The following is a 17,832-nucleotide window of genomic DNA, read 5'->3' on the forward strand; positions in this document are numbered from 1 at the left end:
GGAGTTGGAGAGAGGAAAGCAGAAGCAGCAGGAGGTGGAGGAGGAGGAAGAGAGACTCGTCGAGTCACAGCGTGGAGGTCACAATGAAAGAGGATGGGCAGTGAATGGAGGATGGTGAGGTCTCGGGTCTCTGTGCTGATACTTAGAGGTCTAAGAACTGTGTGTGTGTGTGTGTGTGTGTGTGTGTGTGTGTGTGTGTGTGCATGCTTGTGAGCCTGTGTGTGTTCTGGCGCGCTTCTTTGAGCCCACCAGCCAGAGAGCATGAAGTTCTTATTTAGCACAGGAAGAGCAGGTCTGCTTAGCAACCAGAGCCACCCTCCAATCACAAGCATACGGAGCAGGCTCCAACGGAGAGTGAGTCCTTCCTGAACAAGCGTGGACTCTGACAGAGGCCTCGAAATTACACACATACTGTACACCCCCCCCCCCCCCCCACACACACACACACACACCTGCCAACTCCGACAATTGCACACAGAACACGTCTGCGATGCCAAATGTTTCTCCGGGATCGACTTCCAGGGTTCCCTGTCACCAGACAGACATTCACACCCCTGTGCGTCTCCCGTGTTTCACCGTCTTCTGAACTCGGCGGAGAATTCAAAGTTAATCTAAACCATCCTAATCCTATAATAAATTATGCATATCCCGAAGAGCACGGGAGTCTTGTAAATCCCTAAAACATTCGTTCTCCTTTTTTTTTTTCTTCACACACAGCCACACACAGCACTTGCTAAGCGACTTGGCAACGCACCAGTTGAGCAAGTGAGCTGATAGCAGCTCCGATTGTGATCTGCTGGCGATCGAAACAGGAGGTACGGACACGATTTGGACCAAATGCTGTCTGAACACTGAGCAGTCTGTTTGGTTTAGCTCTGTGAGCTAATCCTCCTGATAGCTTTGGAGGTGGTCGGTGGGCGGATTGTAGGCGAGAGCAGCGTGCCGATTTGTCATATGGCACCAGCAGGACCTACTTCTGCTCTGGCTGGTGCTCCATTAGCACATCTCCAATGTGGTCTAGCATAGCTTAGAGCTCTAGGTCATAGAGAGGGAAGGATTCAACAGGATACATTGTGCGATTCTGTGCGCGTGTTCAGCCTCTAAAGTCTCATCAGAAAAGCACTTGATTTGGTTTGTGCAATTGCTCTGTTGGTTTCTCCACGTAACATGCAACATGCGCTCTGCAGTATATCTAATTCATGCTCTAATTAGAAAATTCCAGAGGGACTGGTTATAAATTGTGAATACGCTCCGAGTGGGCCAGAGGAGGAGGAAGAAGCGAGGCCGCGGCTGACGTTGAGTCTACGTTCGATTCCTGAAGAAGACGTACAAAGACGATGACGCTTCTGATGTGCACTGTGGTCTCTGCATTCCAGGAGTTATGTAGGATTATCAGAGTTTAAACCCCCACCACCCCTCCGACTGCAGCAGATTAGTAGCTCAGCCAGCAGCAGATGCAGACTTCAGGATTTCCTGTCTCTGCACCAGATGGGCCTGACTCTTAATCACAGAGCTGGAAATCAGGAGGTGATCGAGGAGGAATTGATGATGATGGTGGAATAACACTAACCCAATACAGGCATCTGCTCTGCCACTAACGAACCGAGCGACTGGCTGACTGGCTGACTGGCTGGCTGGGTTGTTGACTGGCTTGTTGAGTGCAGTCGCAGCCAGAGCTCATCTCCTCCCTGGTCTCATCATCACTGATCAGCACTAATCATCCTCCTCCCTCAGTTATACAAGCTACACAAGGTCTTTCACACATTAGCACTGTGCAGCGTCATGGAGGTTCAGAGACGAACAGTGCAAAACCTGATTCAAATGATCGGACATAGAACCAGGTACTACTTCAGTTGTCGAGGTTGCAATATCAAGTTTTTTTCATACTTATTGTAAATATGTAAAACTTTAAATGAATGGCTGCATGAAGTAAAGTCCTAACATCGTTTCTGCACAACTCAATTTTGTATAAATCAGTATCCTAGTACTTTTCAAAATAAATGTTTATAACGACATATAATTGTGTTTCATAGTGTATTTCATTACACCCCCATTTTGTTCTCGCTATTTCATTCAACATTTTCCAGGGAGATATGATGTGATAACAATCAGCACAATATATTTTTCTGATATCGACATGAATCAAAATATAAAAAATGTAAAGATAATTAAACTGATATTAAAAGCAGTTAACTTTATCCCATTATATATTGCCTTCGACCAAACTCTTAATGTGTCAAACTAAATTTCAATTCCTACTTTAGATTGATTTTTATAAAACGTACTTTTCATTAATGTGGTCAGCAGAAACTTTGAAAGTTCATCTTGTCATTATACGATTCTGCTGAATCAATAAAACACATTATTAACCAATAACATCAGAGTATTATCCTCTCTCTCTCTCTCTCAGACATGCAGACACCACTGCAGGCTCCTGTCTGTCTTGAGCCCACAGCAAGGAAACCAGTGACATGGCAAACTCCCAAGCGTGGATTTCCCACCCTGGGAGAGGCTGGAGGTTACAGTCCTATCCACACAGCACCTAAGAGAAACAAGGGCCCAACAAAGAGAAATGGCTGCACTTCACAGCCCCTGAAAGGGCGGCCCTCAGACAAAGGAGGCGGCAGGTCTTTAGCACACATCACCCATGACAGAACCCCAGCTGACACCCTTTTAACATGGGGTCACCTCTGCCAGAATGGAGGCCACAACCCCTGGGAGCTTCTGACACCCCTTTGCCCCGCTCCGGCCAAGAGGCTCCGTCCAGTCAGTGCTGAGACAAGGTGATGGTCTTTTATGTGGCTGGAGGGGAGGGGATGGGCTCAGGCAAAATGCTCTCAGAAGAATGATGATTCCCAGAGAGAACGACAAGAAGAAGTAGATGAATTACAGCAAACTACCAAAAACATGAATTTCCAGCACCTGGAGCAATATAACATAAAATATGCTCAATGCTTTGCTCAACCTGACCCAAATGAGACTGACTCAGTGCTTATCTGAGCGTTGTGGGTGTGTCGGGTCTTAGCTGGCTGGGTCAACGCTGGGCAGACAGGCCCATCAAGGACCAGAGACATGCACCACGTCAGCTTTCATGGTTTCCCAGAGGTCAGCAGACAGATGGGAATGGAAATGAGCCTGCAGAGAGCTCATTTTAATCTGGCTCGCACAGCTGATCCAGTCATTACACTCGCCTGTTTACATGCAAACCTACTCGTATACACTTGCTGTATATAAATACGCCCCCACACAAGCATATATACACACACCCTCTGCATAGGAAGAGAACGCGGCGCGGAGATATTTTTCATTAATTCATTCTATCACTGTTAATATCAGCTAATAACCAAAAGCACACAACCTTTCGCCCTTTGACACACACTTGATTGGTTTGCTGCAGGTCGGAGGCAAATTTCATCAAGTGAGGAGAACAATGGGATGAGAAAGAGCATAAATTGGCCTCAGTTGAATGGCTTTAATATCCATTCCATTAAGGAGAGCCCACACAGTCCTCCAGAGCCCCGTTTCACTCTCCACTCAGTCAGATGACTGATCGCATTGCGCTCACGTCTTAGGTTTTTTTTTTTTTTTCCATATAGTTAATGCTCAGAAGTATTTGACTTTGGCTTAAGAAAACAAGTTTTTGCAATTCCAATCCTCTTTCTCAAAGATTTTCATGCTAATCAGAAAGTTAACATTTGAATTATAACACGCAAGGTTCAGCACAGTGGAGCGAGTCATTTGAATTTCAAAATTCAGGGTTTCTATTAAATGTACATTTCTCCCTTTTTGGTTAATGGTGTCTGTTGTTCAAATCATCCAAAGATAGAAGATAAACAGCAGGAATAAAAACGATTGGGTTTTATCAGAAGGTCACATTTGAGTTAGGGGTTGGTTATCTGTCCACTGTATATCCCTGCATCCTTTATCAGACTACCATCTGGCCAGTGGACTGCACACAAGGGCCTATGATTGGACGGTGTGAAAAGAATGGGGGAAGGCTGGGTCAGTGTCTTTGGGGGAGGTCAGGGGTTACGGCCCTTTGACGACACATGTCAAGGCCTGGCTCAAACAGCCTGCGTCTCCTGAATGAAAGAGTCTGCCCTCATCTGCACATTAGGCAAAGGGCTAAATGACCAAATGCTGGGTTTGATGCAGAACAGAAACAAAAGGTGCACCGGTCTCACTCCCTCCTCTGATCCGGCCCTTGCTTTAGTGAGGAGGAGTCTGCGGTTTAAAATAAAATGACTGGTTATGAAGGGTTACCACTTCTACATCCAGAGTTAAGCGATTACAACTGGGATCGATCCAAATCCCACTCAGATCTCTTCAGAAAAATCAACTTTGAAAACTAGCTCCTAATAAAACAAAAGCTCCATTAACACTAATCATCTCAGCATCTCCTCGATGGGCCGCACTCGGACCCCCAGGTAGAGCAGAATGAGGTGGGAGTCTAGACGGATGACACAGGCAGGAGGAGGTAACCTTTGAGGCTCTGTCTTATTAATAAAACACTCTTACATCAGAGGGAGGCTGAGGCGGACTGATAACATTGAGTTTTTTGTTTCGTGGGTAAGCTGAGCCAGAGCGCGTTCTGCGAGCCCCCGTCCGGCCTTTCAGCAGCTTGGCCTGTCAGCCTGATGTATGGGGAGAGCGCTGGTGTGCAGCTCCCTGAGGACCAGGCCTGTCTGCTAACTGGGACACGACTGACAGTGAACCACAGCAAACACGCACGGGCCCCCTCCACCACCGCATCCGGCCCCACTCCCCCCATGATGCTCAGGACAATGTGTGTATCACACACACACACGCTCACGCTCGAAGGCTGTCAGCGCAGGGCTCACCATCCTTGAGAAAAAGATCTAACATGAAGGAGGGCCTGCGAGAAATTAACCACAGGTGCCCGTCGTTTTCAGTGCAGACAGTTATTTTGGGACTTTTTATCAGGAGTCTGCATCCAATTCATGAGGAAACCTGATATAAATCAACTTGAGAGGCCTTCCGGGGCTCAGCATGAATGTCTCTTGACTGAAAACAAAAAACACAGAAGATGCAACCCCACAGCTCTTCTCACGCTGACCACCTTCTTCTGGTGCTTGAAGATTCTTTCAAGGAAGAGAGTACCGAGGTCTTCCCTGTGACACATCTTCTGGCTGCGGCTCCTGGTGGAGCAGCACCATGGTGATGCGCACAGTGATGTCCAGTCATTAGCAGAGTCCCACACAACAGCTGCTCTGTGACGGAGGAACAGCCACCTCTGCTCCTGGCCCCTTTGTCCATGTACTAAACAACTCTGACCCACGCAGGAGAGCCTGGAAGGCAAAAACATATCTTCTCCTGTCCAGGCCCGGACACACACACACACACACACACACCCCCACACACACGCGCACACATTTCCATATCCCAAACCTCATTAAACTCTTATCCCCCTTCCCCACCGCGTGTCACCATAATGGGCTCCCCCTGCCCCCTCTCCCCTCTCACTCTAATAAAATATATCATCGGGACTCCATTTATCATAATGCAGATGCCCTTGGCTAACCCTGGGGGGTTGGAGGTGGTGGTAGTGGGGGGGGGTTGGAGGATGGGTATGGGTGCTCAGGGTTGTCAGCTGATGCTTGGAGGCTTCGCTGTCACCTTTTCTCAGACATATATGAGGTGAGTGTGTGTTTATAAGGTGTTTCACTGTGCAGGAGTAGAGCGGGACATACTCAGAAAGATGTGATGTGACATGTGATTTGCATTATCTGTTCTGTCCCCCCTAATAACACTGGCCACACTTGCACAAGATACAAGCTGCAAACAATCAATCAGAGCAGACAGAGACCAGGTCTAATGAGGAGGAGCCCCCCCCCCATCCCAGAAATGAATGTTAATGAATGCAGTTGTTGTTGGGAGGCTTGGGGCTGTTAGAAAATCCACATGTAGCAATACAAACAAAATCTAATTTGACATTCCTGGAAGAGTGATGGTTAATAACGAGGTGAAGTAGACTTACTCTGCAGTATTTACTGGACAGCTTGCGCGTCACATCATATTTTCCTTTTGCCTCTTTAAGCAGCTGCTCCAGGTGACTCTTCTCCTCTTTGCCGCTGTAGTCCGGGTCCAGGAGCATATAGGCCCGCCAGTTGGCCGAGTCGAACCCCCAGTGGACTGTCCGGTTCTCGAGTCTCTTGTGACTGTGCACCACAAACTTGTGAGGGGGGAACATGAGTCTGCAGTCCATGCACTGGACGCAGGCTGCACTCGGGCCGGTGTACAGCTCCGGGACGAACAAGCCCTTGCAGCGGCCGAAACACTCGTGGTAGACCTTGAAGCTCCGCTCGGTGCGCTCCAGCTCCAGGGAGCCGAACTCCTTGTTGCAGTGAGGCGGGTACGAGCCGCCGTAGATGAGCGCGTTGCACAGGCGCTCGGCATCCGTCTGCGTGATCAGCCCGCAGGACGGGGCCGAGAAGGGCAGGATCCCCACCACTTTGAGGATCTCCAGCTGGTCCGCCGTGCACCGGGAGCAGTAGATGTGCAGGTCGTCGCACACCGAGTTGATCTGCTGGAGCGAGAAGTCTCTCAGGACGCTGTTGAGGATCTGGGGCAGGCACAGCCGCTTCTCGCCGCCCACCACGAAGCAGGAGATGGGCTCCCGCTCCAGCACCGTCTCGCACCTCTCCGTGGAGCGGTCGGACGGGATGAAAAGTGGACCGGACATCACCGGAGGCGTCTGCGGCGGCATGGTGAGCATCATCTCGGCGGATTCGACATCTTTGCCGAAGAGCGAGTCCTGGTGCCACCGGGCGGAGAACGCGGCCGGTCCGCCGAGCGAGCGCCTGGAACTCAGATGAAACTGCTTGAGAGTTTGCTGAAGTCCGGGATGGGGCTGGAAGCTGGTGCCCTCCATGTTGTAGCCGCTCACGAACCGGAGTTCAAAAACTCAAAATGAAAGATGGATTCGACTTCTCGGATCGGGCGTCCTCAGCATCCGGCCACACGCTCAACAACAAGCATTTCCATGTCACCGGAGAAGCTTCCCAGCGCGTCCATTCAGAAAAACCCGAGGGCTGCTGAATTCACGTGAACCAGTTCCTGTCGCCGGGCGGAGCTGAAGTCGGCAACTCCCGAGATTCGAAAAAGTCGTGTTATCCAACGCGCAATAGCGTGTTTCCGTGCGCCCGTGCGGTTTTACGCACTCCAAAATGTGCGCCCGGAATACGGCTCGTCTGCTCAGTCTGGCGTACTCTCAGTCCGTCTCCCCCCCTCTCTCTCTCTCTCTCTCTCTCCTTCTCGCTCTCTCTTCCTCTCTCTCTCTCTCTCGCTCGCCCTCTCTGTTTGTTTGTGTCTGGTTCAGTCATTGAATCCCAGCCAGGAATGTGACTGACTCCCCGGGCTGGCTCTTCCCTCCGCCAGCTGGTCCTCCCTCTGCTACATGGCAGCTGCACATAGAAAAAAAGGAAAAGAAAAAAAGAAAAAAAAAATCCCTCTGAAACCGAGGCGAGGGTGGAGATTAGGAAAATATAGTTGATGCTGGAAATATAAAAATAAACTTTCGCGACTTCAAATGTTTCGCCTCGGCCTTGAAAGAATCAGCACTTTTGCCTTTATTCAGCAGAAAGCTCACTTTTGCCTGAACGCGTGAATTTAAAACGAGATGATTAAATATTCTGCTGAAGGTCAAACTGGAAACAGGGGAAACGAGCGATGGAAAGAAATGTTTCATGCGCACAGACAGGAGCCAGAGGTCAACATGTCCTGTACTTCACAGAATTCTGAAAGAAAGAGTGCTTTTACTTTGTAACATTTCATATGCTTCATAAGAATTTACACACAAAATAAATAAGTTCAATATGTAATTTAACACCAAATTAACATCTTGATTGAACTTCGACTTGCACAATGCATATACATATATATTGTGTAATGCACTTTATATTTATGTTATACATTTGTCTGCTAATACTTGTACTAGAACATTTTTCATTAACATTCAGTACAGGACTTTTATTTGTAAACTATTTTATTGGTACACAAGTAAAATATCTGTATACTTCCTCCATCAATGGAAACGTGATGACAGTGTTTTTAGTGTTAATAAAGGTACATGCACATCTACTTGAAATAATTCTGTAATATCGCCTCTGATCCGATCGATTCATGTTTTAATGCTGATACCCTTTTCTTTCTTCTTTATATTGAGCCCACTTCCATATGTGCATTAAATTCAACCCATATGTATATGGAAATTTAAAATAACCTCCAGGTATACATGTATTTTACTGTGCAAGGCGCACTTCAGATGTGATTAGCATCAACCCACAGCCACATTATTTTATGGGTCAAACCTGAACCATGGTTTTCTTTTTTACTTAGAAAAAATAGACTCCCACCAAACCGCAACATGAAGTTAAAATAACAGCAGAGTAAAAAGAGTAAAATACAGTAAAATGCATTTGCCACTGGAGGTTTTACTATACATGAGGGTTGAATGGCATTTAAAATCTGAAACAAATTAAAAACCACTGTTGTAGTTATATAAACCCTATACAATAAATTAAATTATGATGGGAAGACTGGTAGTCATCAAGACGCCTGTTCTTACTCTTCACATTCTTCTTTATATCCATATCGTCTCCCCTTATACATATCAGCAGTAATGGTACAACTATTATATTCTCATTTATTCTTATTATAATAAAGAACCCACTCAGTTCAAATACAAAAGATCTGGAGCAAAGTTTCAACTCACATAAGTCTTTTACCCTTTTTAACCACTAGGGGTCACTAACTTTCAGTCAACGACTATTAAGACGACATGGAAATAGATGCAAAGGTGTAGAGACAAATTGGGACTAAACTATTTGAATACATGGAGAGTTCGTCACGGTGCCACAATACAAAGAACAAAGCAGGAATCTACAGTTAGATTTTATTAACTGAAAGTATAAAGACAACATCTCTCTCTCTGATAATAAGCCGCTCTCTTGAGCAGGCAAATAAAAAATAAATCATCAGAAAATGCAGCAATAATTTATTTGTGTGTTTGAATGGCAGTGATGGTGATTTAATCTGTATTTAATAGAGCAATTTGTTGTGACCGTACATTGCATTGATGAAAAATGGTCTACTGAATAATTACAATTTAAGTTATGTAGTTTGACATTTTGCAAAAAAAAATAAAAGCTGGACATGATCCTGGAGGAAAGAGAAAAACACTTATTCAAAGGGATTTCAACATTTAAAGTATTTAAAATCTCGAAGCAACGCACATTTAATACCACAGCCCGTACTAAAATAATCAGTAGTTTACTTCTGGTTTTACTGTTCCATATAATATTTTTCTTCTCATGATATCTGTATCTACAAAGGTAATTAGAACAAGTTCCTTTTAAACAAGACAGTTTAAACAAACAACAACAAACATTTATAAAGATAAGTTTTGTCACAAAGTTTTTGGCCTCAGTGCATTTTCTTCGGTTTCAAATCACAAACAAGTGGTGCATCTGACACTGATGATACATTAATACCAATGCAAATTATTTAGTTTCCCTTTTACCCCTTTCTGAAATGCAAGCCATGGCTTAAAGTTTACCACAGTTCAACACTAATCAAACTCAAAATACAACAATATAAATCCAGCTGAGGTGAAAAAAGACTGGATATTAAATAAAACTGAGAGGCTGCCCTTTGTTTGACAAGCTTAAAATAATCTCAAATGTGAAAGTGGGCCATTTCAAGCCGATGCATTATAACAGAATAAATATGCCAATCACACGCTTCACAGATAAAGAATTAGATATTAACTTTGAAAATATTCTCATCTCAGGAAAGTGTCTGCACGGCCTGCGTCACACTGCTCGCAGCCACAGTTAACCTGTTTAATACCAACCTAGAACATGGGCTTTCAAAATGTATCATTAGTCCTTTTAAGGCTGAGCTTTTTGGATTCATCAGGAACAGACAGTGTGGGAGAAATGAGGGAAGAGCTCCTACGGTAACTCAGGCATCTTATTATCATACTGCGGTGGCGGAGTGATGGGTTCAATTGTTACCGGATTCTGTGTGGGGGTACGGATCTGGAGGCGGAAGTGCTTCAGGTGCAATTTGTCCGACTTGATCCTCCTCACCCGCAGGGGCCGGAGCAAGCGGCTGGCCCGGCTGGTGCTACGGGTTGGCAGGCTGGGGTTACTGGTCAGGCCAGGAGGGTCGGCCTGGGCGGCCTCAGCAGCGGGCTCGATGGGAGCTGCTGTGGACCCACTAAGAGGGGTGTCCTCCGTGGGATTGTCTGTGGTGTCCGCACCCTCATTTTCCACGGCTGCTATGATGTCCTCGTAAGAGGGCAGCTGGGAGGTGCTGTTGCGAAGGTTACTTTGACGGACGGGGTAGTCGTTACTGCCGATGACCTCCTCATAGCTTGGCACGGTGAATGTGACTGGATCCACAGGTCTGGAAAGGAGACGACATTCAGTCAGTTTAATATGTGGGATTTTATCCAGACACCTTCCTTGAAAGAGACAAACCCCGGATTTACAGCTATATAGTTTATTAGCCAATCTAAATGTAACATTCCTAATAAGGACGCCTGTAGACATCCTGACATTTGCATCTGTGTTTTTCATTGTCATTTCTTTGAGAAGTCTTTGCCACAATAATTCCTGAGTCAAATAAGAAAGGCTACTTTCATGCGAGTAAGGAATTTTCAGTTTCTAAAAGTGGAATATTTAAATCCACAAATGGCTTAAAAATGTTGAAGAATAAGTTTATTATATTTCCAAATATTCTTAATCGCAGCAGCACTGGAAGTTCTCAGAACATCTAAGAAAAGTAAAAGTGTTAAACAACAGCTAAATCATGAAGCACTCACTCTTCTGCAGCCACGTGGTTCAGGAGGGTGCCTCCCGCCGCCACAGGTGGTGTAGGTCTGTTGCGTGCTCTCCTCTTGCTCCTCAGACCGAGGCAAAGGGACAGCAGCAGCATGACTGCTCCTACCCCGACCAGCACCATCGCCACGGACGAAGACTTTGTGTGGTCAGTTGCCTCCTCGTCTCCGCCCTCCTCATCTGATCCTGCGGTGGAGTTGCCTGAATGATTGGAGGGCTCGTCCGATTTCTCTCCATCTGTGGGTATAACAGTCCACACAATCATGACGACACCCAGGGCAATCAGTCCGACTCCCAGGGCGCACAGGGCGTAGTGGGCGCCTGAACTGGTGCCCTCTGAGCCGGACCGGTTGGCACGGTTGTTGCCGCCACATCGACTGCGATTGGAACACATCCCTAAAAGACAAACGACAGAGACAAAGATAAAGATATGATACCAGAGACAAGGATCAGTAAACAGATCTAACTGGAAACTCTTCTACTATAAACCTCTGAGATAAGTCAGATGCCTACAAAGATGGGTCATAGCTGTACATTGCTCTGCCATTAAGCAAACTGAAGAGATTCCTTTCTGGTTTGTGCCTCTTTTATTCTGCAGACTTCCTTACAACTGTGAAACCATTTTCTAATATACAGGAAGTATCTTATGAGAAAATATCAGGTGCATCAAAGTAAGAGAAAATCCCTGTATGATTCTAGAAAATATGACAATAGAAACCATGAATTGCTCTTTCAAGAGGAACAGATTTCAGAGGAAGTGCCTGACTCTTTAGAGTTTGATTTACCCAATCCAGCTAATGCTTCAATAAGGATTCACATCAGGCCGGCACAGAAGTATTAACCTTCAGTGTTGATATGACTGATCACGGATATTCATCTCTAACACCACACGCTCTGTATACTTCTGCCTAACACACAACCCGCCTCCTGCTGCACCAAAGCCTTCACAGAAGATGCAAGTCCTTGTTACCAGAACAGCTGCCTCATGCACCTCGTAGCATTGAGGCTGCTACATCTAGAGCAGAACTAGTGTGACAGCAGTGAGGGGAGAAAACAGGTTATGAGGAAACAAGTGCAGCCGGAAGAAGGCCCACACATGTCTTAACATGACAAACATAAACCTGAGAGGCTGAACCGTGGACAGGAATGACTCACACTCGAAGAATGGACGCAAAAATGTTCATGTAAGGGTGATGGTATTTAGCAGCGTAACCCCAATTCAGTCAGACAACTCCCCTTCCAATGTTGATTGCAACAGTAGAACATGTGTTTGTGTTTGGCATCTAGGCTCCAACTTTTACGAACCCCCGAGTAAGATTATATTGATATGATGCTTATTACCCCCCCCCCCCCCCCCCCCACCTCGTCAGAGTCTACAGGTGGATGCTGGGATGGTGGAGGGGCTGAAGCAACTGGCAGCAATACTGACGCAGGTGCGGTGCAGGCAAAGGGAGTGATGGGGATTTTTTTCTGCTTAAACACACTGCCTGATAAGGTGGGTGTGCATTATATATGATTGTGGAGAGCGAGGTATGTCACATGATGTATGTCACACGATTCGAGTCGGCTGCCTGAAACCAGCTCGCAAGCGTCGCTCCATCTCATGCAAATATATCACTTACACACATTTATTACGAAAATAACAATATGACACAGTGGAGGTAATAGATCATTAAAATGGAATGCAATACAGCAACCATACAAAAATATGGATTGTGAAGCTTATAATGTGAATGTTTCAACAGTTGACCTACAGAAAGAGATTCAACCCAACATGTACACCTACATATACCAGGACTAATGTCACCAACAAACAGAAAATACTCAAATAAACCAGGACAGGTTTTGACAGATGAACTCTACCTTCAACAGGGAGCCCATTCATTGCTGAAAATATCTTGGGCTCATCTCCGCTCGTGGACCGAGATGAAGGACGGACGTCATTATATTGGGTTATTTTAGAGTCACCACTATTTCCAGCTGGAGTAATAAATATTTCTATTGTGATGTTTACATGAGTGGCTGATAGAATATTCCAATCATATTCCCATTTACAAAGCATAGTCTGATATGACTCATGTCAACGTTGCATCCGACTACCTGTTTACACTCCAACTCAGGGCATGCGTCATCAAACATTTGGTCACTGCGCTAAGTCGATGTCGCAGTAAGCTGTCAAAACCCCAATAAGACGTGATACTGTGACTGAGACATGTCCACATAATGTGACTAAGATCAGAATACTCCACATGTCTTGATTTGATTATTGCTTCTTCCGAGTGCGACATTATTTAGGTAAAGGGAATCAGAAAAATGCTGTTTACATGTCAGTGTCCTATTCAGACATTTGTCTTTCTCTGGATTATATCAGAAAATTCATGGCCATGTTAACATATCTACTATTGTTTTGTTATCCAAGAATTTGTAAATTTTTGTCTCTTAATTGACATTCTAAATGACGATGAGGGAGAAGACCCTCTGGATCTGGATAGACGTGGTTCCACCTCACACAAGTAATAGTCCTATGTATTTGTATCACATTCAACGAAATAACTGGACGATTCCCTCAGTTCAGTCTTGTTCTTGAAACATTACATTCAGTTTTGTACAACCAGAGCTTTTTGTTATATGACCAACTGCTTATGTTTTGGAGCTCTTTACAAAGTGATTGCTAAATAGTAAAACTAACTAACAAAGCTTAATGATCTCATCGCTGCCTACATATCATTAATGTAATTCACAATAAGAAAAATAAAAGGACCAATTATGTTCCTTGGGGGACACCACAGCGAACAACTTTGGGATTCCGATGCATACCTGCCAGAATATGTAAGATGGAAAATTCCTGGGGGCCCTTTGAGTGGGAAATTAAAAGATTTATCAAGTGTGTGAAACAGGGAGCAATAACCTCTTCAGCCTCTGCCTGGAACTCAGCTAGGACGGCCTCCGGGGCAATAACGTTGGAAATATCGGAGCCCTTAAGTGTTTAAGTGATTTTTGTAGTTGTTATCTGCGTAAAAGAAAACTGCTCTTCCCTGATCTCCTCAGACTTGTAACACTTTTTCACCAGAGATTTCACATAGAGGCTGAAGGCTTCTGCACTAAGTCACTTGCTATGGTTGTGAAAACTCTTTAAGTTATAAGCAAGCTTGGCTTTATCAAAGCTTAGAGATCCATAGAAATTCAGAACTATGGTTCATTTTTTCGTTTTTATGTTGATGTTCTGTTTTAATGTTGTTGTTATCTTTCATGCTTTTATCTTTTATCCTGTATTATCTTATTGTAAGGTGACCTTGGGTGACTTGAAAGGCGCCTCCAAATAAAATGTATTATTATTATTATTTAAAATTAGGATTTTGTCAGATATGGAAATTGCCTTTGTCTACCATTCTGTGCATTTTATTTCCATGGTTTTTGTGTTTAATTAGAAATCTGAAATGTATTAATTCTCAAATGTATAGTGTCCAGAATGTATCAATTTATTCAAGGCTGAACTCCGCTTTCATTTCCTTTAATAGAGTAATTTTCTCTGAAACCTGAAGAAAATTACATTCTATGTCTATGTCCCAACTATCCTTAATACTATCCCGATCAATATTCTTAAAGCATGTCCTTGAACATTGTCATATCCTCTAAGAGATCTGACTTTAATAGAAATGTGGTCAGTTATCCAGGTCCTTCTCATTTTCATTGTACAGGAAGTAACACAATGACACCCTCTGTGTGAGATCATTATAAGATCAATAGCAGTTTGACCGTGCCTTTTATGTCCAGTATGATAAATTGTGAAGGATCAGAAAATAGAAAAACAAATCTATAGTCACAGCAGCCAGTAAAAATAACAATTCAACAACGTCCAATGCATAAATTAATTCTGCTCAATTAATTCTGAATAAGATAATCTCTTTATATGGCCTCATATTCAAGGCTAATAAATAGATAGATATAAAGTTAATATCTCAAGCATCTGTCCTCATACCAATAACCTGCTGCTCTGTTCTCAGGGCAGGACACAAAGTTAAAAAGACTTCATGCGTTAAATGAAGAACTTTTCATTCAGGATTTAAAGGAGTATTTCACGCACGACACTCAGGATGCATAAATTCCGGTTAATTAGTCCAACCCTTCATGCGGAGCACACCCTGCAATTTAGCTCCTGGCACAGTGTTCCGACATAGAAATGATGTGAGGGACAGGGAGGCACGGATGTTAAGCCAGGGGTCCTGAGTGTAGGGTATGCATGACTCAAAGAGGCCGGGAGAGAAAAATTAGAGGAACAATAAATGATCACTCGTCTATTGAAGGTATAATTGATACACAGGCCTCAGCAAAGCGGCGAATTGCCTTGTGAGGCTGAAGCAGGTGTTTCCGTCTCCTCCTGCAGATGTTTAAATCCTCTACTTTCTGCTGGTTCAGCGTTTTGTCACTAAACGACTCTTTTACATTAAAATATCTGCGCTCACTGTGACCGAGTTAAAAAAGATGAGGCTCAGCAATTTGAAGATCAGTGCTGCCAGGGGAAACTTCTTCCAAGGATTTCAGTTCTATGAATAAATAAAAAGCATGAAAGGCAATAACTTGGGAAATGTTGTTAGTTAACTTTCAGAAGAATCCTGTTGCAGTGATATTATCATATGTTATGGTTTCAGATAATTACGTTATTTTATGGGTAATTGACTTTGTTGAGTTTGACTGGTTAATGTTGACACCCGATGACAAAACAGTCTCAGGTCTAAAGAGATGATCCGAACTGTGACCAGCTTCAACATCAACAGTTCAGAACATGTCATCAAACACAAACTGCTGATTTGAACCATGTGATACGGACGAAAGCTCCAGAGCAAGCAGGTTCTGTAAGAGAACCTGGAGTCTGCTATAATCTATAATACCGAAGCACAGTCCTTGTATTAAATATCAAAATACACTAATTGTAAATAACTTTACACTAATTTGTAACATAATCGTATATTGATGACAGACAATATTCATATACATACAATGGTGTTGATTCCAGCAATATTGTACAGTCCTAGCATCCATGCTCTTATTTGAGGATACAAAACATGACACTCTGTGCACTATGTCATGAGGATAAATTGATCCAATAGGCTGGATCACTATCGGTGCCAATACTAAATGGATATCAGCTAATATAGCACTTCAGAAAGGACTTATCAAAATTTAATAGGTTATGTGTCGTTATCATTAAAACACATCTCTGTCACCATTCATTCATTCATCCATAGCTGAGTGCACACTTGTGTTATCCGTGACCTCATGTTAGTTTACATAAATGCTGGCATTAGATTGATATTTATATCAGTATAAGGAAAGAATAAGCTGGACTGTTTCATCCCTGATTCAAACCTGAACATACATATATACTGGATGTAGTATGAAGTACGTATGTATGTATGTTCAAATATACCAATGGTAAAATACCTGATGGTTATTTGTACTGTATCAATCATTCACTGCAGTACTTACTCTGGTGATTTGGTTGATGCTGTCCAGCAATAACCAAAGTCTCTATGAAACAGGCGCAGTGACCAACATGCATTTGTTGTGGATAAAGTCTGCGGATGTCATTATTTACCAGAAGTTGAGTAAATCGCTGAACTCTAGTCCGGAGTCTGGTGGTCTACTTTACGGTCAACTGAACATTGGACCATCATGATACTCTGACATTTTCAGCAAACTAAAACCTGCCTTCAATATAATTGTGTCAAAGTTTATACATCGTAAAATCTAGAAATGAAAAAAAGTAATATTTTTCATTGTAGAAATAATTGAAGATTTATAAATCGAAACTCCTCTCGCAAATTAATTCAATGCATCTTAACCTAACCACAACATTAACCAAGTTATATTTACTCTGTATTGGTTTCCATTTACTTGTATCCCTCTGATTCTGGCTGTTTCCTTGTCCCACGAGTATAAATGAAACTTTAAACTTTATGCACCTATAAGTAAAACCTTTTCCTGTCCTTACCTGAACGTTGTCTTGGTCTTGAGTGGAACTTGACTTGCTCTTGACTTCCTCCAGCTACAGTACAGACGGCTGCATCCAGGGTTTGATCCTCAGGTGAACAAACTGTGGAACAGATCGTCAGCAGGTGAATGAACGCTGACAGATTTCTGGGTTTTGCTGCCATTTGAGGGCCTTGGTCCCTGCAGGCCCACATCAATCAGGACATGTAATACAGCAGCACCGGACAGACAACATGCCACAGCACGACCTTCGTCTCCGGTGCAGGGACACACCGAGCATTGGTGTGTCCTCTTCAACATAAGCACATTTCCAGAATGTAAAAAAAGGCACTTTAACCAGTAAAGAACAGGCCACTGGTGCTAATTCAGGAGTAAACCATAATACAGGAGTAAACCATAACAGCTCAACCAGTGACCCAGTGCTGGAGCAGGAGAAGTCAAGTTTAAAATAGTGTAAGAGTGTGTGTGTGCGTGTGTGTGCTCACATTGTGTGTGGGGAGGAGCTGAGAGAGAGAGAGAGAGGAACTGCCCCTCCACAGGGACATCTTACCTGTCCACAAACTCCTCTGATTAAAACACCTGAGACAAAACTATCAAAACCAGCATCCACCCACCAGCTCGAACTGGTAAATCATGGAGGTGACCAGCGGCCTCACCTTCTCCTTCCTCTCCGCCCAGGCTCCTCACACTTCCCTCTTCATCGGGGAGTTACCTGAAGCACGCAGGTGTTTTCAGGAAGATCAGACTCACACTCAGCGAAAACAGGAACAAACCACAGACACACAAAGAGCAACCGACGGTCCCGTGCGGCTGGGCTCAGGATCCACTTTTAAGAAACCACACAGTCGGTTTGATTCTATAATAATTTACCGCCCCGCTGAACTTTAGTTCTCAGGGACTTTGTTCAAGTTCCAGCCGCAGACCAACCTCCTCCCTCTCCTGTTTGTAAAGCGGGACTGTCACCTGTTCTCCCCCC

The 17,832-nt window shown here is 44.1% G+C and overlaps 2 protein-coding genes across 2 annotated transcripts in view; both read right to left on the bottom strand.

The window, feature by feature from the left end:
* The window catches only part of skib (v-ski avian sarcoma viral oncogene homolog b), a 31,162-nt gene extending 23,517 nt beyond the window's left edge, over positions 1 to 7,645 (bottom strand). Inside the window, exon 1 of the mRNA XM_062404299.1 lies at positions 5,999 to 7,645. Within this exon, the coding sequence (XP_062260283.1) occupies positions 5,999 to 6,892 (894 nt within the window). The 5' untranslated portion in view covers positions 6,893 to 7,645. The remainder of the gene's footprint in view (positions 1 to 5,998) is intronic.
* A 1,255-nt stretch (positions 7,646 to 8,900) lies between these two features.
* Positions 8,901 to 17,814, bottom strand: tmem51b (transmembrane protein 51b). Its single transcript, XM_062404308.1, has 4 exons — positions 17,513 to 17,814; positions 16,858 to 16,959; positions 10,850 to 11,261; positions 8,901 to 10,431 (listed from the first exon to the last, which is right to left on the bottom strand). Exons 3-4 carry the CDS (start codon positions 11,257 to 11,259, stop codon positions 9,975 to 9,977), a joined length of 867 nt encoding a protein of 288 aa, XP_062260292.1. The 5' UTR covers positions 11,260 to 11,261; positions 16,858 to 16,959; positions 17,513 to 17,814; the 3' UTR covers positions 8,901 to 9,974.
* Positions 17,815 to 17,832: the final 18 nt, after the last annotated feature.

Source organism: Platichthys flesus, chromosome 2 (genome assembly GCF_949316205.1).
Source record: "Platichthys flesus chromosome 2, fPlaFle2.1, whole genome shotgun sequence".
NCBI classification, from domain to species: domain Eukaryota; kingdom Metazoa; phylum Chordata; class Actinopteri; order Pleuronectiformes; family Pleuronectidae; genus Platichthys; species Platichthys flesus.

Excerpts from the sequence above, each read along its gene's own strand:
- tmem51b (XM_062404308.1), bottom strand. The coding sequence starts at position 11,259 with ATGTGTTCCAATCGCAGTCGATGTGGCGGCAACAACCGTGCCAACCGG. Across the intron at positions 10,432-10,849 it reads AACCACGTGGCTGCAGAAGA|ACCTGTGGATCCAGTCACAT; the intron begins GTGAGTGCTTCA and ends TCTCCTTTCCAG.